Source organism: Cydia amplana, chromosome 19 (assembly GCF_948474715.1).
Source record: "Cydia amplana chromosome 19, ilCydAmpl1.1, whole genome shotgun sequence".
Lineage (NCBI taxonomy): Eukaryota > Metazoa > Arthropoda > Insecta > Lepidoptera > Tortricidae > Cydia > Cydia amplana.
In genome coordinates, this window is record NC_086087.1 from 4,678,597 (window position 1) to 4,701,885 (window position 23,289).

General features: G+C 43.4%; 1 protein-coding gene across 1 annotated transcript in view; it reads left to right on the forward strand.

The window, feature by feature from the left end:
- Positions 1 to 23,289, forward strand: part of LOC134657274 (unconventional myosin-XVIIIa) — a 300,971-nt gene that overhangs the window by 273,121 nt on the left and 4,561 nt on the right. Inside the window, exons 24-34 of the mRNA XM_063512854.1 lie at positions 8,754 to 8,897; positions 9,855 to 10,088; positions 12,315 to 12,431; positions 12,898 to 13,059; positions 13,931 to 14,107; positions 15,734 to 15,863; positions 16,113 to 16,260; positions 18,386 to 18,491; positions 19,579 to 19,776; positions 21,048 to 21,257; positions 22,506 to 22,672. Of these exons, the coding sequence (XP_063368924.1) occupies positions 8,754 to 8,897; positions 9,855 to 10,088; positions 12,315 to 12,431; positions 12,898 to 13,059; positions 13,931 to 14,107; positions 15,734 to 15,863; positions 16,113 to 16,260; positions 18,386 to 18,491; positions 19,579 to 19,776; positions 21,048 to 21,257; positions 22,506 to 22,672 (1,793 nt within the window). The remainder of the gene's footprint in view (positions 1 to 8,753; positions 8,898 to 9,854; positions 10,089 to 12,314; positions 12,432 to 12,897; positions 13,060 to 13,930; positions 14,108 to 15,733; positions 15,864 to 16,112; positions 16,261 to 18,385; positions 18,492 to 19,578; positions 19,777 to 21,047; positions 21,258 to 22,505; positions 22,673 to 23,289) is intronic.

Genomic DNA, 23,289 nt, shown 5'->3' on the forward strand with positions numbered 1-23,289 from the left:
GATAAGCTATTTATTGTTGTCATAAATCTTGAGCAATCATTAGTGTCTGTTTAATCACGATTCGTTTCTAATCAAACGTTGCTAATTGACAAGAATAATAATTAGACACGATATTAACTTAAAACGGCCTCCGTAGTGTTCGGTAGTGACCCTGGTTACGAAGCTAAAGGTCCCGGTTTCGAATCCCGGTAAGGGCATTTGTGCTACTTGTATGTATAAAGTGACAAATGTATGTATAAACTCGTACTAAACACTAATCAATGTGTAAACAGGCCCCGGTATGAAGCTACACTTATCCCGGTGCCACACTTATTCGTATTGACTTTAAGTGTTTATCAATACTAGCTTCCACCCGCGACTTTGTCCGCTTAGAAATTAAAATCTTTCAGCTTAATCTTCATCCATTTAGAGGTAATGTTTCAATAAATCCTCTGCCACGTCTAACGTTTAAAGTCCTATCGTAATTATTAACGGCGTTATTCATAAACGTCTCGTAAGTTAATCAGCTGATGATCGTCGTTTGTCCCTCTCTATGGCATAACGACAGATAGGAACAAACGACGATCATCAACTGATTAAGTTAGCAGCCGTTTATGAATAACGCCATTAGTCTGTGTTTTGTCTATGTTTTATATTCATATTTTATCTATTTAAATATCATTGTCTAGCATCATAAATATCATAATACAAGGCTTATTGACTACGTTGGACTACTGTATGACTACGTTGATTTGTGAAGTTTCATAATATTTGTTTATTCGACTGACGATGTCAAAGTGTAAATAACAAAGACGTCAGTTCCTTGACCTATCTAGACGAAAATACTGAACTGCGCTTAAATAACAAGCACTGAAGAAATTATCTCATTCTGCTATTAGAATAACATCTCATGAGTCACGTTTTCCAGTCTAGGAGGCCAATTCGTACGTACATTTTGATATCCAAATGATGTCATCTTGTTATCATCACGTAAGAACAAAATGCTCTCACGAATTATAACAAATAGACATAATTTAGATATCAAAATGTAGGTACATTATTAATTAGACACAAACACGAATAAAAATTCGCGTGTAACTTTCTATTGATATAAATTTTAATGTACATCAACATGAAATACGGCTGTTTTTACTTTACGAGCCTTTATTAAGCCAATTCGTTCTCTAATAAAATATTTAAATACGATTTGACCTTCCCAAGGCATCTATCTAATCGACCTGTAACCGCAATTTTTCAGTTACCGGATTTTCCTTTATCTTGGCTATATGTAAGTTCAAATTTTCATCACGTGTGTGCAGTGTGCTGGTATTAAAACCAAAATAAATGAACAACTGTTTATACATGACAATATTAAATGTTAAAACACCGGCTGGTCTCTAAATATTTAATAATATCGACACCTTCTTTAATTAAACTATTAACACGGTTTATTTAAAACTATTAGTTTCACGGTTTGCATTTTCCGGCAACTGAATTTTAGGGTCACGTCAGTCAGTCAGTAAAACTGATGATTTTAATAACACGTTAAATCATTTTCGCTTTGAGCGCGGCGCTGAGCTGAGCGAGCGCACGCACGTCCCACTTTACTTGATTTAGTTTTTCTAAAAATATTATGTTTCACAAGTAATAGTTCTAGTTACTTTGTATCCTTTCATTTAACGTAGAGAATTAAACTGGATTTAAGGGAATTTGTGACATATGAATAAAATTTAAGTTAAGTACCTAATAAAATGAAGGAAGTGTGTCAAAGTCTTAGTCAAGTCAACTAAAATTCGGGTTATTTTTTCTTGCATTTGCTGTATATGTTATTAACATAGATTGAAAATCATTTAGTTTGCAAAACATACTAAGGATCAATATATAATTAGGAAGTAGGTATAATTTCCTTGACACTAAGCACTTTCGTTACAATGAGTGCATGTGAAAATGATTAATCTAATCTCTCAATTAGCATTGTCTTGTCACAATAGATCCATCTCACTTGACAGTGTCACGTGACTTTAATCCAAATTAAATGTTTAAACAAATATCATTCATAATCTTAATAGAATTTTAAACTTAAACACAGAAAACAGATTAAACAGAAAAAAAATACATATATCTTGAAAAATATTGTCATCCCCTTGCTATATTTATCTTTTTCTATTATGTCATTTATTTATTTTTAATTACTACACTATAATCAGTGATGTCATTACTTAAAGACAACGTCAATTTTACTGATAGTGTCTACGTCTAGTCCGCACTATGCCTAAAGAATCAGTGATCTAATGTGCAATACAAAGCACAGACATCCAATCGATTCGAGCCTGCACGTTGCGTCAACTGGACGCATTGGCAGACGTCGCTGCTATTTATTTATTATTGGAACACTAACTAAATTAGAACGGCACATGCGCATTAAAGCTTCACTTATATAGGACCTTTTGACATGTCCGCGCAACGCTGGCGCACAGATGTTAGCAGTTTAATGTTTAATTTTGACACATAAAGTGAATTGGCAACGTTTAATAATATGATTGACGTTTTGTGTTGATGTTAGGGTCTCTGCGGAAAGACAAGAGTCGTAGAATGTATTATGGGCTCCCCTACATTTCACGAATCTTCTCTTTCCGCACAGACTCTAATAGTTCTTTGTTTCTGAGATGCGTGTACTAATAGTTTTCGTTGTCAATCATGTATAAAGTAGATAATTTAGATGCAGAAGGTTCATCGTCATCGCCCTATTACAATCACTGCTGGACATAGGCCCCTCTATAATGATCATGCACCACAGTGTTCGGTATCTTGGCAACGTTATTCAACGGACTCACACTCTGTCACATCAACAGTCTACACCAAGTTTTCTAGTCTCCATGTCGCGGAAAAGAAAATTCGCAGGTATTAAATATTCCTATGGTTTACACGTTTAACATAACTTGTGGTTTTTCGTGTAGTTAAGGTTACTAGTTAGATCCAACTATGTATTTTAATAAGTATCTATTTTGTTCTGTATTCCGCAAACATTCTTCATACTTAATAAAAAACTACGCATCAAACAAAACAGCGATTAGTCTTAGACTCGTAGAAACCGGGTCACGTCACTGTCAAGTCTAGATTTAACGTAACCTAATATACAATTTCATTGGTCCAGTACCAGTAATGTGTTTACTTGCAAAATAGCTAGGTTACAGTAAACATATCAATTCTGATATCTCATAAACCCGGTTTTCGCTCGTTCTACTTACATTATTTTTATTAATATTTTGGTAATGAACCAAAACTTTGCAATGAATGTGATATTCAACGGAAGTTTATTTATTATTTGAGAGACTAGGCTAACTTTCCACTGATTTGACTAGAACGAATGAGGGAGTGTCATTATAAACGTAAAATTTTCATAGAAATTTTACATTAACGATGACATTGCCTTACTTTGTCACTTCAAATTCCATGCATAAGTAGTTTGCTTGCTTCGACTTTGTCATCTTCTTAGCGTAGCGACTTTGTCATCTTCTTAGCCACGGCTCATGGGAACCTGGGATCCTAATCCCAAGGCAGACACTAATATTTTTTTATGAAAACCAATGCAATCTGTCCTTCCAACCCAGAGGGGAAACTAGACCTTATGGGCCTCCTAACAATTCTGGTTAGGAAAAAGTGCAAAAAGAGGTTCAAAAGTTATATTAATTCTTATTTACATTACGTTTTAAAGGGTTAAATTTAGTCCGGTTTTCCCACGATGTTTTCCTTCACCGAAAAGCGACTGGTAAATTATCAAATAATAATGTACGGAAGCTTATTGATATGGATATTAAATGGATTTCGCATGCCAAGAACTTAGCGTGTTTGCGCCGTTGGCTCAAATAAACGCTTGTTTACGTCAAAACATTGCGAATTCGTTTGTTTCCTTCACGCCTACGATATGCGCAGCTGTTTAGTTAATAAATATAACATAATATTTAATATTGATGTTAATTGCAAACAATTGCTTAAGCACGGATGGGATACATAATTACAAATCTAGCCTTAATTGTAGGAATTTCGATTGGTGCATTATACCATAAAAATAACTGTTTTACCGAAAGTCGTCGATGATTATTTTTCTGTGTCCGTTTGCGCGTGCCAATTTAAACTCTGGACAACTACTAATATATATGTATGGCTACAGTCTTTACTTTCACGGCATCGTAAATAATAACCCTGAAACTGAACATATAGGTACTTACTTATGCTATGATTACACAGTTAGCTGTCACTATCCAATTTACAACTCAATCCTACTTTTTTGATGATCGCGATAGGCTCAAAGTAAGATTTTTCTTTTTTTTTTCACGATATAAATAACTTGTCAATAACGATAAGTCTGTAATTGTTATGTAAACATCCGCAATGTGACGTAAAATCCAGTCAGGTGGCCCACGGCCTTCACGGTTTCCGGTCTCTTGCGCAGCGCCAGTACCCCCGCGCCCGCGCCTTTGACACGACATGCTTATCGAATAACCCACTAATGTATCTATTTATTTTCCATCTTGCCAGCATTGTACACCACCCATTGCACACTTTCTCTCATCATTAGTTACATTGTAACCGGCTTATCGCTGTTATTGATTTAAATAGGTGTAAGGAGACAGTTTCAAACTTCAGTTTTGTAATATAAGAAACTGATGAGGGTCCAAACAACAGCGGGCATCGCGCATGCACTTCGACATCTACGTAAACTAAAATAGTCGAGCGGTTGCGGCCCGGCGACCGAGTTAGCCGGCGCAGTGCGTCCGCGGAGCCCTCTCGCGCCGGTTCTATTTCCAACACATGTGCCGACGCATCCAGAATTGACTCTGACAATCGACACAACTGAAATGGCACCGGACTTTCGCCAAGGGAACTTCCGCTGCAGAAAACGCAAGCGCAACGCCTAATCTACCACCATGCCGCACGCTCCCGACAGCGCCGGCCCCGTGGCCGCCGCGGTCCTCAGCTCTAACCAGCTCAAGATCCAAATACCACAACACAATGGAACAAACGGCACACATAAATCTAATGGAGTGACGTCTCCAATTACAAATGGGCTACTCTCACCAAATTCTAATGGACCGTTATCACCGGCAAGCTCTAACGGGCTTTTATCGCCACCGCTTATCTCGGACGCTGTTCCGAAAAGACCACCAAAACCGCGATCAAGCCGACCCATATTACCGATAAAGAAAGCAAAAACGCTGCCTATACATTTTGAGGAAGAAACAGTGCCACCTAAAACACCCACAACTCTTCTTAACGGCAAGAAACTTTACGTAACTAAAACTTTAAAAGAGATACACTCGGTTCCAGTGAATTCTCCAGACTATGGAAAGCTGCTAGTCAATCGCTCTCCTAGTCCGTCTTACAGAAGGAGCATGTCTTCAGCTTCGGTTGAGACTGGTTCGATAGCAGAACTCGCGAAACGGCACTATTATCCAAGCAATTTACTCACTTCTAGGTCGCCGAGTCCATTGTCAATGAGGAGCAACGGCAGCGTTTATTCAACCTGCAGCAGCAATGGAACCTACGTCCCATTATCTCGTTGTTCAAGTGTGAATTCTTCAATATACAGCCGCCATTCAACACCAACACCAAGAAGGATGTATCCACAAACGTGTGACAGGAGAACCAGCGTAGATTTGAAAGAACTGAGGGCGAAGGAACAGGCTCCCGTAGTGTTTGACGCAAATCTACAATTCGTTCTTGGCTGTAACAGACAGCCAGTAAGACAAAAGTTTAAACCTGTAGCGGCACATTTAGAGGAAGGTACGTCTTCGAACTACTTGAGCGCGAAGATCGACAGCTTCTTAAAGAAAACAGATCATGTAATGGATGAATGGCGCAGACTAGGACATAAAGATGACCCTGAAACTAGTAGAAGAATCGGAAGATCGAAGTCAGCGACGAACATAATGATCAAGGGATTCACTCTATTCAGCCGAAGCACGAGCAGAGCCAGCAGCATGTGCAGAGGAATCTCGGAAGACCGCACAACAATCTCTGAATTAGACGAGGTTGGTGACTAATCCAATCTCAATTATTTTATTTCCAGCTCAAACGTTCATAAGCGTTTCACAATGATCGCAGTATTACGATAATAAATCGTAATAAATTCTCTCGTGGTGTTTGGTATGGCTACACGCTCGCGGCGCTTGTTGCGTACCGTCCGCTATTACCGCACCTAGACGCTTGCCAAATTTTTTTTTCATTGTTAACTTCTTACGATCGTTTTACAAATGCGTGAAATTCTTGACTGTCAGTCACCGTGACAATGTGACATTGTCACTCAGTTTTGCTTAGCGGAAGTTACACGCCTCGCCGCTCTCAGAACCCACAACATGTTAAGTGCAACTTTGCATTCAAAGGCAAATCTATGATTTACAGGCAATAAACGAAACAAGCGATGTTTCCCTGGTGTTTTATGCACCGGACGTCCATCGTACGTCAGTGCAACCCAATTTTAGATTGTTGTGTCTGAAATATCACCGAGTTGTTAAATCTGGATAGTTAACGGGTCGAATGACTAATGATGCCATTTCTTATGATCTCGGGTGGAATAACGACGGATGATTGCTGGACGACCTTGTACTATTTATAACGTCATTTATCAGTTACGCCTCCTTACTCTTGTTATGACTGTTTGTTTTTTAAATTGCTGTCATTACTTATCTATTAGTTAACTTAATTACTTGCAATATTTGCTAATATTTAACTTTATAGAAATAAACAAGTCGTAAATTATTATGACTAATATCGTCTATAAATTGAAATAATTAACATCGCGTTGGTTACTACTAGGGATTGCAGAACCGGTACTGTTTAAAAGAACCGGGATTTTCGGTACCGGGCGAAAATGGAACCGGGATTTCCCGGTATTTTCGGTACTTTCGGGACTGCCTTCAAAAATCAGTTTTCTTAACAATTTTCAGTAAAAAAAAGCATAAAACGACCACGAATCTTTCTTCAAACAATAAAAAAGTAGCACAGTGAAGGTACACACTTCTTTTGTACCATAATATGTGTCTTTAAGAGTTTAAGTCACACAATCATTAATATATTTTTTTTCCTAAACTACATGATATTTTTACTATCTTTGTTGATTGGCAAAAACTGAATTGTAGCTCAGTAATATCATTATTTTTTTTTTAATATGTAAGACGTTTTGTGAAAAAGGATAAAAAAAATGATAATTTTCGCATGCGTTCAAAATGGGCTGTGGACCTTCGAACATATAATAACAGAACTATCAATACGACAAATCAAGAAATTATTCAGCCAGAATTATTAATTCATTAAAAATCACATGTGAGTTTCTGATACCGTGTTTGAATTTGAATTAAAAGTAGTATTTTATTAATTACAAAATTGTCTCTATTTTTGCTTCTAGTTAGTATACAAATATAAAATAACTAATTGTTCGTATAAAATTATTTATCGTACAAACATTTATGCCCGTAAAGTATCAAATTACGCAATTTTATACTGTCGGCATTGTCAAACCCATTGACTTTTTTTTAAATTTATTTTAATGTAGTGGTCAGCCGTAAAAGTATTACCATCAGCCTTAGATTGATAAAATATACATATTTATTTTCTTTATAAAACATGATATTTCATGCTATGTAACAGAAAGCAGTCAAATATTGTGCCGGAAATTTTAGTCCCGAAAATCCCGGGAGTACCGGGATTTTAATTTTGAAATCCCGGTTCTTTGCTTGGCTCTAAATCCCGGGAATTCCCGGTACTTTCGGTACCGGTATTTCCCGGGAGCAAACCCTAGTTACTACATGTCGAAAGCGATAGAACCGATATGTTTAAATTGTTTTACTATATTAACTATTCACGCGGTTTAGATCTTAATACATTGACCGCCTGTATTTGCTCTGGTTCGGCATTAAGCTGCCTAATCTTGTTCGAGGATTAAAACCCACTTGTAAGAGTTGTAAGAGATCGATCCGTCAGAAACTTGGCACGTGTTTGTTTCAAATCTAAATCGAAACTTTAGATAGTAATAAGCAAGTTTAGATTTGGACGATTTGTTTATAAGATATGTTACTCGCAAGTTTTGTATGTATTAGGTATAATAACCTAATCTACAAATAGCTATTACTCGATGACTTTTATCATAAAATAGAAGGCATTTTAGAATAGACACAGACGAATATTTTATTTTGAATTTCAACGACAACAAACAACGTTAATAATTTTATCCACTTTCTTAACTGCCGTCAAACCCTTGTCTTTAAACTGATAAGTTACTTACAATTAAAAAAGTGAATGTTCAAAATGTATCCTCATGTAAAATATATCAAAAATAATGTTGACAGTTTGAACCACAGAACATTATTAAAGAGGTTAGAATAGCTATCGCACGCAGTTAGTATCGGAACCGGTGTCGCCGCTCGTTCCTCTCCACATTTACTAACACTCGCGCAGCGGTAGTAAAAACTTGTGTGCCTGGTGAATGGATACGCCTCCTTTAGACAGATTTGATGTCTTAATCTGAAGGTTATTGTGGCGCAAAAAGGCATGTTTACTTCGTTTTCGGTCAGCGCGGGCGAGTAGCATGCGAGCGTTTGTTCAAAACCGGCGGCGACACGTACCCTACTCGCATCGCCATTCTAACTTGTTCTGTGGTTTGAACAATTCTTTTTTTTTTGATGGTGATTTGGATGATGAACTAATTGAAAGTGGAATAGTTACTTTAGCCAAAACCAACGATCCATTTCCTGCTAACACTGTATGTATTGTTCCAGCTGTCGGAGGTGGGCGGCGACTTGGCGGAGGAGCGCGCGGCGGCGGCGCTCGCCACCGAGCGCGCCGACGCCGAGGCCGCCGAGCGGCTGCGCATCGAGCGCGACAACCGCGACCTGCTCGCCAACAACCAGCGGCTGCAGCAGGTACGTCAGCGAACTGTTGAGTCGGTAGCGGCGTTAACCGAGCACGCCGACGCCGAGGCCGCCGAGCGGCTGCGCATCGAGCGCGACAACTGCGACCTGCTCGCCAACAACCAGCGGCTGCAGCAGGTACGTAAGCGAACTGTGAGTCGGCGGCGGCGTTAACCGAACGCGCCGACGCCGAGGTCGCCGAGCGGCTGCGCATCGAGCGTGACAACCGCGACCTGCTCGCCAACGACCAGCGGCTGCAGCAGGTACGTGTGGGAACTGTTGAGTCGGCGGCGGCGTTAACCTAGCGCGCTGGTATGAGGCAACCGATAGATAGACGAAGCAACGATGATGCCAACGACCGACAAAGGCCTCACTAAGCAAAAACTCACCATCCTTTAAAATAAACAATTGCCTAACCTGGAAACGAATTAAGTAATCAGGGATATAATCTGTCAAACAGATACCCACTCCATATTAAGAGCTTGGTCGTTCAAGATTTTAGTGTTTTTGGGGCCTTGAAATGAAGTTGTTTTCGTTTAATTCTGATTCTGTTGCGATTCATGTTATATCTATCTATAAGTCTGTATGTTTGAAATTAACGACTTCACAACATCGCACTTTGTGATAAATTATGTCTTACTCGTATTGGCAAAAGTTGTACCTACTAAATGTTTTCAGGCGTCACATACATTGCATATATTTGCTGCCACCAATAGTGTTTTGCGGCTTATTAAATGTTGTTTATTTAACACTGTGCATCCTCAACTCTACCTACATGTATAACTAAAACATATAGGTAGTGTGTATTTTTCACTCTCGTAAATATAAATACCATGACAGTATTGAATGATTCACGGTTAGTTTCACTAGACTACCAACGGTTCACGGTTAATTTCCCGGTCGATATAAGTCTAATAAATACCATGACAGATTCAAGACCATAATTTTAAAATTCGAATTCTCCAACAGGCATCCGAACGTCTCGAGCTGGAGCTCCTGCACTGGCGTTCAGCCGACAACGGAGGCGCCGAGCCTTCAGACTCTGAGGGTTCAGAGGCCGACGCCACTGCCAATGGCGACAAGTACAAGAGGAGATACGAGCAAGCTCATAGGGAGCTGCAGTTGTTGCGGGCGCAACTGCGTCGGCAACACGAGGACGACCTCGAGCAACTTGTCACGGTTAAGAAGCAACTCGAGAAAAAGGTCAGATGAACACATGTGCTGGTAGCGAATAGTACAGGTGGCGATACGAGCAAGTTCATAGGGAGCTGCAGTTGTTGCGAGCGCAGCTGCGTCGGCAACATGAAGACGACCTCGAGCAACTTGTCACGGTTAAGAAGCAACTCGAGAAAAAGGTGAGATGAACAAATTTGCTGGTAGCGAATAGTACAGGTGGCGATACGAGCAAGCTTATAGGGAGCTGTAGTTGCTGCGAGCGCAACTGCGTCGGCAACATGAAGACGACCTAGAGCAACTTGTCACGGTTAAGAAGCAACTCGAGAAAAAGGTGAGATGTACAAATGTGCTGGTAGCGAATAGTACAGGTGGCGATACGAGCAAGTTCATAGGGAGCTGCAGTTGTAGCGTGCGCTATTACGTTGGCAGCGTGAGGACAACTTACAAGTGGCAATATGAACCAGCGCATCAAAAATAAAAAGCTTCCTAACTGCAATTTTTTTTTGCTCACACTAAGCATGCGTTTGTATGTTTAATCTATCTATACTCAATCCATTCAGAGCTGCCGTCAAACTCGTCTAAAATACTAAGGCCCGGCCCTAACCGATTGTTTTAAATCGCTTGTAAGCGTCATATCCGTTATAAGTTATAATCCGATATTGTAACTTTGACAGGTAACAGTCTAACAGTTAAAGCTAGGAAGCAATGTCAGATAACAGCGCAATGTTTAATTATTAATCCCTTCGTTATAATTGTTAATGATGCAATCTACATTTACACATTTGCAGACGCTGTATCTCTGATCAATGATCATATTGCTTGAGATATTATAAATTCATTATTTGTATCATTATGATATGATAATCATCATTACTGAATGTTACTGGTGTAATAGTTTAGGTTGTAAAATTATTTTATTGTCTCGGTAAGACATTGAACTAGGAGTAAACGATTGTACTCGAATATTAGAGCAAGTTCAAATAGTTTTAGTAACAGGAAAATTAATGATAGTCTGAAAGTCGGAGACAACAATAAATGTGCCGCCGCCGCCCCTTTGGCAGCCCAAGGGAACAAAGCTATTTGAAAATCATAAAATAACATCGTTCCAATGTGAAACGAGGTCACGCAACTGATATGAATGTGACTATTAATACCGAAGTAATCAATTTAAAAATGCAACTCGGTAAAAATCGTTTACTCTCACATTACTCGAGCGCTATTTATCAGAGGTTTCCATTGAATTACGACGTCCAACCATATCTGGGTCACGGTGTTAACTGAGTTATCTCGCCCGAAACCTATCTCAAGATCATCCTTGACGTGATGTGATAACTGATAAGTGACAAAATTCCCGCCGATACCATCCCTGATAGTGCCAGTTCGGTTTGTGTACCGGTCGTGGGTTATTTTATTAACCATTATTTACGAGCAATGGACGAGTCAGAGCAAGAGGTCAGTGCACTTTGATAAAGTAATTTCTTACGATTATCTACAGATGAATTTATCACCACACGTGTCCCCTTGACCACTACTCGTTGGCGATTGGCTAGATACCTAGTTGATTTTTCGACAGAATCTTGTCGGTGTTTACGTTTAGTTGTTGAAATATAAAACGTATTAGACGAACATTCGAGAATATTATTGGATTGCTGTTTTGATGCAAATACGTGTACCTAAATGTCGTTTTATATACGGCTTAATCCGGGCGCGCGAATGAACTTTTCTGTAACATTTTTGTGTGTATTTTTACGAATGTTTAATACGTTATGAATTTAATGCTTATATTTATAGCACTGATTTTTTCTATAATATCGTAAGTACTGTACGGATTATCATTTGATATTCAGATACACCTAGCTTTTAAGCAGTTAATAACAACTTCGCTAGGACAACTGAATGTGCATACATGTAATACCTAATTTAAAGAAGTAGGTAGGATTCCCAATAGTCCTTAATTCACACCGAACTAGCGTTGTAACTTAGGACTGTTACTTAACTTTGATTTTTACTTAACCCTACCCTCTTGTCCTAGATTACCTAGACGAATTATAAAAGAGTAAGCGTAAGTGTGGCGTAAAACTCGTTCAAAAAGTCATAGTTTTAATAAAGGTTGGAATAGACCTAACAACCCACATTCTGGTTCTCTAAAGTTATTTGACAGGACCATAGCATTCTTGCTAAGTACTATAAATGTAGGTACATAGTTCGCACTACAGATATGTTCTAATATGTATTTCCGTTTGTTCGTGTTAGGTGCAAGATGCGTACGAGGAAGTGGAGGAGCAGAGGGCCGTGGCGGCGCAGTGGAAGCGCAAGCTGCAGAAGCTGACCAACGACATGGCCGACCTGAGGTCACTGCTCGACGAACAGGTAACTACCCACGACAATACTTGAAGAACAAGTGTAAATATTATTAATTAAACTGTTATGAATGCCAGTGTCAAGGGACTTTTCGGCAGGCAACGGTCCGGGGAGGAACTTGGCCTAGTTTAATTTAGTGTTTAAGATTGACAAATCCTGTTGCGGATTATATCATTTGTTAGTGGTTGACGAAGCCTTTAGCTGATTTGTTTCTGTGTCCACTTGACGAAGCCTGCGTTGCTGATCACGAACTATGAATGTATACAGAAACGAGGCTTAAGATAAGGTGTCGTATATAATCGCAAGACCATCTTACTCTACGGATTTATAGCCAAGATTATCATCATCCTACGAGTATATTTCATGTCAAGTAGGTGGCTTTCGGTCGATGGTGTATCTTTGTTTTATTTTATAAATTATAAATTGTCCCCCGAAAACATCCCTTTCACAAGCGAATTTTTCCGAATTTCCACAGACCTGCCGCAACAACTTGCTCGAGAAGCGCCAGCGCAAGTTCGACGCCGAGCTGCACGGGGCGCAAGAAGAGCTGAAGCGAGAACGAGCTGCCAAGGAGCGCCTCTCGCGCGAGCGCGACCTCGCGCACGCCGACAAGTACGCGCTGGAGCAGAGCCTCTCTGTGAGTACAGACATGCTATACAACAACTAACATGTAGCACAGGTGAAGAGAGAACGAGCTGCCAAGGAGCGCCTCTCGCGCACGCTGACAAGTACGCGCTGGAGCAGAGCCTCTCTGTGAGTACAGACATGCTATACAACTAACATGTAGCACAGGTGAAGAGAGAACGAGCTGCCAAGGAGCGCCTCTCGCGCGAGCGCGACCTCGCGCACGCCGACAAGTACGCGCTGGAGCAGAGCCTCTCTGTGAGTACAGACATGCTATACAACACCAAACATATAGCACAGCTGAAGAGAGAACGAGCTGCCAAGGAGCGCCTCTCGCACGAGCGCGACCTCGCGCACGCCGACAAGTACGCGCTGGAGCAGAGCCTCTCTGTGAGTACAGACATGATATACAACACCTAACATGTAACACAGCTGAAGAGAGAACGAGCTGCCAAGGAGCGCCTCTCGCGCGAGCGCGACCTCGCGCACGCCGACAAGTACGCGCTGGAGCAGAGCCTCTCTGTGAGTACAGACATGCTATACAACACCAAACATATAGCACAGCTGAAGAGAGAACGAGCTGCCAAGGAGCGCCTCTCGCACGAGCGCGACCTCGCGCACGCCGACAAGTACGCGCTGGAGCAGAGCCTCTCTGTGAGTACAGACATGCTATACAACACCTAACATGTAGCACTATTGAAGAGAGAACGAGCTAGAGAAGTGCCTGTCTCGCGCGAATGTAGCTAAAGGAGCAATAACTTAACAATTTGTATCGAATAGCATTCCATAATATACCAGAAGAAGAAATGTAAGTAGATGATTAGGACAAAACTGACGGCAGTTGTGAATATTTTTCCGTTACTAAAGATACCATCATGTTACAGGAAGCTCGGCTAGAACTCGAGCTGAAAGAAGAACGCCTGACGGCGGCGCAGCGCGAGTTGGAGGAGCGAGGCGGCGGCGGCGACGAGGTAGCGGCTCTGAGGCGAACGAGAGCTGAGCTGGAACGAAGAGTTCGCGACCAGGAGGAGGAGTTGGACGACCTCGCGGGACAGATACAGGTCAGTATTGTTGCCTAGCCCTAGTAGACGCAAGCTGAAACGCACCGCGCCTGTCAGATGTACAGCGTGAGTTAGAAAAGCGAGGTGGTAGTGGGCACGAAGTAGCGGCTCTGAGGCGGACGAGAGCTGAGCTGGAACGAAGAGTTCGCGACCAGGAGGAGGAGTTGGACGACCTCGCGGGACAGATACAGGTCAGTATTGTTGCCTAGCCCTAGTAGACGCAAGCTGAAACGCACCGCGCCTGTCAGATGTACAGCGTGAGTTAGAAAAGCGAGGTGGTAGTGGGCACGAAGTAGCGGCTCTGAGGCGGACGAGAGCTGAGCTGGAACGAAGAGTTCGCGACCAGGAGGAGGAGTTGGACGACCTCGCGGGACAGATACAGGTCAGTATTGTTGCCTAGCCCTAGTAGACGCAAGCTGAAACGCACCGCGCCTGTCAGATGTACAGCGTGAGTTAGAAAAGCGAGGTGGTAGTGGGCACGAAGTAGCGGCTCTGAGGCGAACGAGAGCCGAGCTGGAACGAAGAGTGCGCGACCAGGAGGAGGAGTTGGACGACCTCGCGGGACAGATACAGGTCAGTATTTTTGCCTAGCCCTAGTAGACACAAGCTGAAACGCACCGCGCCTGTCAGAGGTACAGCGCGAGTTAGAAAAGCGAGGTGGTAGTGGGTACGAAGTAGCGGCTCTGAGGCGAACGAGAGCTGAGCTGGAACGAAGAGTTCGCGACCAGGAGGAGGAGTTAGACGACCTCGCGGGACAGATACAGGTCAGTAAAATGTTGTCAACAGAATGTAATTGTAATTATCAGCCTTAGACGGACTTATCTGAGACGGACGAGAGCTGAGTTAGAGCAAAGAGTTCGCGACCAGGAGGTATAGCTAGACGATCTCTGGGGACAGATACATGAAAATCAGAGGTAATGTAAAGGACCATTTGTTAGCAAATAAGTTTAAATATATACGTACATACATACATATAATCACGCCTATTTCCCGGAGGGCTAGGCAGAGACCACGGATTTACATTTGCTACGATCCTGACATACGTCTTTCGCTTACGTTACTTTCATAACATTCGTCATACACACTCGCCGGTTTAGGGTGCTCTTGACCTGGCCTTTCTTCAGGATTTCCACGATCTGATCAGAGAAAGTCCGCCGAGGTCTGCCCCTTCCAACTCCCTCTTCTACTTCTCCCATATGCACTCTCTTTGTCAACCTTCTTACTTAACAAGCTTTTATTAGGTCGACCTGTATGTAACTATGTGATGGAATCTAAGGTAACTAATTTAACCATCTTCCAAGGATCGTAGCGTCATGAAAATTGGCAGCTGTATGTAGTTCTGATGACAATACAATAATATGGTACTGTCGAACTGATCTGATGATGGAGACAGGAGGTGGCCGTAGGAACTCTATGATGAAACAACGCAACCTAATTGTGTTAGGGGTTTTCAGAATTGTCTCGATGAGTATTAGTTGTCTGTCGTAAGAAAAGTACAGTCGGCGATAAAAGCTTGTACCAAAAATATTTTTTTTGCCAAATACTTATTTTCACTCATATTGTCACCGAATATCTTCAAAGAAGGCTCTTATCGCTTATACTCGACATTGTATTTATTATTCACAGTTGCTGGAAAGTTCAAAGTTGCGCCTGGAAATGTTGCTGGAGCAGCAACGCAAAGAGGCTCGCCTGGAGGCGGCCGCGCGAGATGACGAGATGGAGGAAACCCGTGCGAACGCGGCGAAGAAACTTAAGAGTGAGTCTTTGGAATCATTCTTAGTTTCTGGAAAGTTTGACATTGTGGCTGGAGGTGGTTATGTAAGTGTTTGTGACGTCTAGATGTAATAAACTTGCGTCAATGTTGCTCGCGCGCGGCATAATTAAAGTTTATTTCTAGTAATGACGTGGTGGCCAAGAAGTACACTAAATATGACTCAAAAAGTTATTATTTTTTTCCTTATTCTTTGTACGATTGTTTTTATTCATTTTTATTGTTACCCCTCAGTCCTGGAATCCCAGCTGGAGAGCGAGCACTCTGAGCGCAGCCTGCTGCTGCGCGAGCGGCACGAGCTGGAGCGGCGGCTCGCGGCGCTGGAGGAGAGCGCCCGCGCCGAGACCCAGGAGCAGGCGCAGCTGGTGCAGCGGCTCAAGAGGTACAGTCTGGCCGTTGTTACTGGAGAGCGAGCACTCTGAGCGCAGCCTGCTGCTGCGCGAGCGGCACGAGCTAGAGCGGCGGCTCGCGGCGCTGGAGGAGAGCGCCCGCGCCGAGACCCAGGAGCAGGCGCAGCTGGTGCAGCGGCTCAAGAGGTACAGTCTGGCCGTTGTTACTGGAGAGCGAGCACTCTGAGCGCAGCCTGCTGCTGCGCGAGCGGCACGAGCTGGAGCGGCGGCTCGCGGCGCTGGAGGAGAGCGCCCGCGCCGAGACCCAGGAGCAGGCGCAGCTGGTGCAGCGGCTCAAGAGGTACAGTCTGGCCGTTGTTACTGGAGAGCGAGCACTCTGAGCGCAGCCTGCTGCTGCGCGAGCGGCACGAGCTGGAGCGGCGGCTCGCGGCGCTGGAGGAGAGCGCCCGCGCCGAGACCCAGGAGCAGGCGCAGCTGGTGCAGCGGCTCAAGAGGTACAGTCTGGCCGTTGTTACTGGAGAGCGAGCACTCTGAGCGCAGCCTGCTGCTGCGCGAGCGGCACGAGCTGGAGCGGCGGCTCGCGGCGCTGGAGGAGAGCGCCCGCGCCGAGACCCAGGAGCAGGCGCAGCTGGTGCAGCGGCTCAAGAGGTACAGTCTGGCCGTTGTTACTGGAGAGCGAGCACTCTGAGCGCAGCCTGCTGCTGCGCGAGCGGCACGAGCTGGAGCGGCGGCTCGCGGCGCTGGAGGAGAGCGCCCGCGCCGAGACCCAGGAGCAGGCGCAGCTGGTGCAGCGGCTCAAGAGGTACAGTCTGGCCGTTGTTACTGGAGAGCGAGCACTCTGAGCGCAGCCTGCTGCTGCGCGAGCGGCACGAGCTGGAGCGGCGGCTCGCGGCGCTGGAGGAGAGCGCCCGCGCCGAGACCCAGGAGCAGGCGCAGCTGGTGCAGCGGCTCAAGAGGTACAGTCTGGCCGTTGTTACTGGAGAGCGAGCACTCTGAGCGCAGCCTGCTGCTGCGCGAGCGGCACGAGCTGGAGCGGCGGCTCGCGGCGCTGGAGGAGAGCGCCCGCGCCGAGACCCAGGAGCAGGCGCAGCTGGTGCAGCGGCTCAAGAGGTACAGTCTGGCCGTTGTTACTGGAGAGCGAGCACTCTGAGCGCAGCCTGCTGCTGCGCGAGCGGCACGAGCTGGAGCGGCGGCTCGCGGCGCTGGAGGAGAGCGCCCGCGCCGAGACCCAGGAGCAGGCGCAGCTGGTGCAGCGGCTCAAGAGGTACAGTCTGGCCGTTGTTACTGGAGAGCGAGCACTCTGAGCGCAGCCTGCTGCTGCGCGAGCGGCACGAGCTGGAGCGGCGGCTCGCGGCGCTGGAGGAGAGCGCCCGCGCCGAGACCCAGGAGCAGGCGCAGCTGGTGCAGCGGCTCAAGAGGTACAGTCTGGCCGTTGTTACTGGAGAGCGAGCACTCTGAGCGCAGCCTGCTGCTGCGCGAGCGGCACGAGCTGGAGCGGCGGCTCGCGGCGCTGGAGGAGAGCGCCCGCGCCGAGACCCAGGAGCAGGCGCAGCTGGTGCAGCGGCTCAAGAGGTACAGTCTGGCCGTTGTTACTGGAGAGCGAGCACTCTGAGCGCAGCCTGCTGCTGCGCGAGCGGCACGAGCTAGAGCGGCGGCTCGCGGCGCTGGAGGCGCTCAACAACAATACTGCAGCCAATAATATACTGCTGGGGCATTCCACAAAAACGTATACTATACGGCCACATCTCAAAATGTATTATTATTGGAGACTAGATCTTAATAAGTAATAATAGAGTTATAAGTCCTTTGAACATCTTGGTTCCCAAGTGGCCGTCAGCATGCGAAAAGATCTACTTTGTCGGAAACGTGGCGCGAATGGCAGCTACCTTAACTTAGTAACCTGCAGACAATCTGTATTAAACGTTACATTTAAAGCTTACCTATCAAACGTTATCATGCCTATTCCATTGTCATTTAGTTAGCTGTTGGATCTCCTTATGTAAATAAATAAATAAATAAATAAATATCGACTTCTTACCTTTATGAGGTGTTAAAATATACCGCAACGCATAACAGGCTTAACAGCCATTAAAAACTCACTTTTAGTTTGTAATTGTATGACTTAATATGAGGTAAATGTACTATGTATTTCCACAGAGACCTAAAGCGGTACCGCGCGTTGCTCCGCGACGCCCAGACCATGCTGGAACAAAAAGAGAAGGAGGGCGGAGCCAAGACGCAGATCAGACAACTTAAGAACCAGGTTTGTTGTCATTGTTGACTTGCCCTTATAAGGTAAACGTACTAGTGCTATAGTTCGTTTTTAGGGTTCCGTACCCAAAGGGTAAAAACGGGACCCTATTACTAAGACTCCGCTGTCCGTCCGTCCGTCCGTCCGTCCATCCGTCTGTCACCAGGCTGTATCTCACGAACCGTGATAGCTAGACAGTTGAAATTTTCACAGATGATGTATTTCTGTTGCCGCTATAACAACAAATACTAAAAACAGAATAAAATAAAGATTTAAGTGGGGCTCCCATACAACAAACGTGATTTTTGACCGAAGTTAAGCAACGTCGGGCGGGGTCAGTACTTGGATGGGTGACCGTTTTTTTGCTTGTTTTGCTCTATTTTTTGTTGATGGTGCGGAACCCTCCGTGCGCGAGTCCGACTCGCACTTGGCCGGTTTTTCTTAGTATATGACCTTTATCGAACGAGCGAGCGAAGCGAAGCGAAGCGAAGCGAAGTTCTTACATTCAACTTTGAACACGCGGCTGGCTAGCGGCACGTCCCGGCATTTCGATGTTATTAAGCTGAACTGTCAGAAGATAGTTTGATACACAATAACTTAAGTAAATTTGTTCTAATTTAAATGAGATTGGGTAAACGTGTAGTCGAGGGCATTATATTTTAGTCATTAAATTATGAGCAGGCTCGATCAAGGGGTTATTGAGCTAGAAGAGCTTAGAAGGCCAAAAAGCTGTTTGTGAGGTGTCTTGCTATTCTGGTCATTTTATTTGCAAGAAAGTATGGTCGAGTTTGGTATCAAATGAAAGTGCTCGGCTTACACTTTTATAATATCGTTTTTAAATTTACCATTTTGAAATAATTAGCAAGATAAAAATAAAATAAACATAATATAGGTATTTGACATTTGACAGGAAATATTTCGGCTTACCACAGATACAGTATCAGTTAAGGGCTCCACAGACCTTGCAATAAATCGTACGCGGATTTCAATCCTTTGACGACTGCATTCAATTGATATTTTTGGCGAACCGCGAGTTCTCAGTTCGGGGCGAACTACTAGTTTAAAAGTTTTTAAAACAAATATATGTACGGTTTATCAGGTGGAGGACCTTGAGCTAGCGGTCCGCGCGGCCACGAAGGCGAAACAGGCGGCCGAGGCAGAGGCGAGCGAGGCGACCGCCGCGCTCGAGGAGGCGAACCGCGCACGCAACGAGGCGGCGGAGCGCGCGCTCACCGCTACCAGAGACGCGGCCACGGCACGCGCCGCGCTTGACGATGCGGAAGAGGAAGCGGCCGAGGTAACAATCTAATCTGTGCTTGTGACTATACTCAAATTCAATGGAGACTGTGACAGGTGTCATCTCCATATAATGTATAGGGTGCTTCCTGTAACAGGAGCAATAAATTAAACTAAAGGCTGTACTCCTCAAACTGACCAACATATGTTCAGCAACTTTTAAAAATTATGAATCCTTTAGACTTCCTCTTTTTCATACAAAATAAATATTGCCTTCAATGTACGCTGACATCAGTGTGTTTAACGTTGCTTGTCACGCTTTAAACATAACAAAATTTGCAATATATTGCGTCTTAAAATAAACTTTAAAGTGTAATAAAAATCAAAACATGAGTTATTTTCAAAAGTTGCTGAACAAATGTTGGTCAGTTTGAGGAGTACAGACTACAGTTTAATTTATTGCTCCTGTTACAGGAAGCACCCTGTATAACCTATAGTGGAATTATTCTTATTTGCGTTATTTGACACATTATGACTGACGTATAATATATAGAGATGTAACTAACCCAAATCGATTGTCACAGCAAGCGATTACGATTGGATGGCACCTAGACTGAGGTATCGAATTGTGACGTTTAATGAATTTTTATTTGAGATTTAAATAAAGCTAGAATTATATGGTTAATAAATAATAATAATAAGATGTAATATATTTAATAATGCTTTGTTATAAATATCTAATAACTATTGTAATATTAATGATTTATAACAAAATTTACCTAAATTTAATAATGTTTAAGAATTTGACGTGTAAAATGTATATTTTATGAATAAAACATTGAATTGAATTGAATTGTTGCGACCTGAAATTAAAAATTTATATCGATTTACTTAGACGACTACCGATTTATAACGGTGGTGTCCGGCCAACCCGAAATTAAAAAAAGACGTAGAACGTAAACGTTCGCAGTGCAATTGTCTTCCTTTGTAATTTCGATGTGCAAGATATTTTGCGTTCTATTGCTGTTGTCAGTGTCATGTGTCAAATAACGCAAATACGAGTGCACAAAGTATAAAAACGCCAAGTCTCGCAAATTTTTATTGAATTGTCGCCTGTCAGCGTTCCCATCATCATCATCATCCTGGCGTCAATCCCAGCTGTGCCCCCGCGCGGGGCGCGAGGACCCGGGGTCCGCCTACTTGTCAGCGTTCCCATCAACTTTGAAATATAAAATCAAGCCCCATTTAGTTTACATCTGTGCCATGCTATGCCATCATGCTATGCATCTTATGACATGTTATGAATAAACTAACTTATTTGTACTTATCCAGTTGCTAAAGAAATACCGCGGCAGCACAAGCGCGTTATGCGCGGCGCAGGCCGAAGCACGCGAGGCAGCCGCCAAAGCCGAGGCGGCTACTGAGGAGGCGAGGCAAGCGCGAGACAAGCTTGCCGAGCTCGCGCAACGCCTCGCCAGTGCCGAGGCGGGGCATTCACATACGCAACACGAGGCAGAGCGGCGACTGCAGCTGAGGAACAAGGTACGATAGATTCTTTATAAGCAAAGCTGATAATGCAAGATCATTTTGATAGCCAAGGCTTTGGATACAGAAAAAGTTAGCCGAGTTGCATTAGGTAGAATGACAAAATTAGACCTATAAAGACGTCAAAACTTCCATCTCTAGGTTTTACTTGAAATCTCCATTATATCACTTGCTGAAGAAATTTAAGTGTCGTTTTACACGGTTCCAATTACTTTTACTCGTACTTAGAGCGTATTTTTGCTTATGAGCTGCAGGCATATAGCTTGTTTATTCTTGTAGCGTTCACTGAAAAAAATATGATCTATCGAGCACACATTAAAATTATTTAATTAAGATTAACTGTTTTTACAATATCAACAAATGTACGTATGTTCTAGGGTTGCCAACCGTACTATATTATATAGTATTGTACGTACGTACGTAACGTGTTGCCTCCCTGTCACACTTACGTTCGATTTTACAAGTGCGACAGAGAGGCAACACGTCGAACGTGGTTCGCGGTAGGCCCTCTGTAAACTTTACTGCTTGGTTCGATAGGCTCATAATATGGAACTGTTTAAAGCATTAAATGTTGATGCAATTTCAATTGTTTTAAACTATTTTTTTCTCAGTGTTTTCACATTTTTTAGGGTTCCGTAGCCAAATGGCAAAAAACGGAACCCTTATAGATTCGTCATGTCTGTCTGTCTGTCTGTCTGTCTGTCTGTCCGTCTGTCCGTCTGTCCGTCTGTCTGTCCGTCCGTATGTCACAGCCACTTTTCTCCGAAACTATAAGAACTATACTGTTGAAACTTGGTAAGTAGATGTATTCTGTGAACCGCATTAAGATTTTCACACAAAAATAGAAAAAAAACAATAAATTTTTGGGGTTCCCCATACTTCGAACTGAAACTCAAAAATTTTTTTTTCATCAAACCCATACGTGTTATCTATGGATAGGTCTTCAAAAATGATATTGAGGTTTCTAATATCATTTTTTTCTAAACTGAATAGTTTGCGCGAGAGACACTTCCAAAGTGGTAAAATGTGTGTCTCCCCCCCTGTAACTTCTAAAATAAGAGAATGATAAAACTAAAAAAAATATATGATGTACATTACCATGTAGACTTCCACCGAAAATTGGTTTGAACGAGATCTAGCAAGTAGTTTTTTTTAATACGTCATAAATCGCCTAAATACGGAACCCTTCATGGGCGAGTCCGACTCGCACTTGGCCGCTTTTTACTGTATCTTGGTGTTTCACAGGAGCTGGAGTCGAGCTTAGAGCTGGAAGCGACGTCGCGCGCACGGCTGGAAGGTCAGCTAGCGCGGCTGCGCGATGCGCACGAGCAGCTGGCCAACGAGCTGGCACAAGCGCGTGCGCGCGAGCAGCTGTCCGCCGACGAGCAGCGCAAGCTGGCGAGGCAACTCAGGTAACTTCAACAATGGAAAACATCACTGAAAGAAATTCTTCTGGATCAAGAATTAGGTTGTTAAATATATTGATACATACAACATTTGTCATCATCTTCCTCGCGTTGTCCCGGCATTTTGCCACGGCTCATGGGAGCCTGGGGTCCGCTTGGCAACTAATCCCACTAATTGGCGTGGGCACTAGTTTTTACGGAAGCGACTGCCATCTGACCTTCCAACCCAGAGGGTAAACTAGGCCCGTATTGGGAATAGTCCGGTTTCCTCACCGAAAAGCGAACTGGTAAATATCAAATGATATTTCGTACATAAGTTCCGAAAAACTCATTGGTACGAGCCGGGGTTCGAACCCGCGACCTCCGCACTTTTTATTATACATACATGTGTAAACATTTAATTTTAATAATTATTAGAACTTGCAGTATCCACCTGAGATTTAATGTATATTACAAGATAGATAGATAGATAGATGATTTATTTCATGAAAGACAATTACATAATAAGTTTGCATTGATGTCAAAAATATAAGAATTTCTATCATGATCGTCAAAATAAAAATAAAATATAAAAATGAAAATAATAACAATACTAATGAAATAAAATTATAGCTCCAATAAGG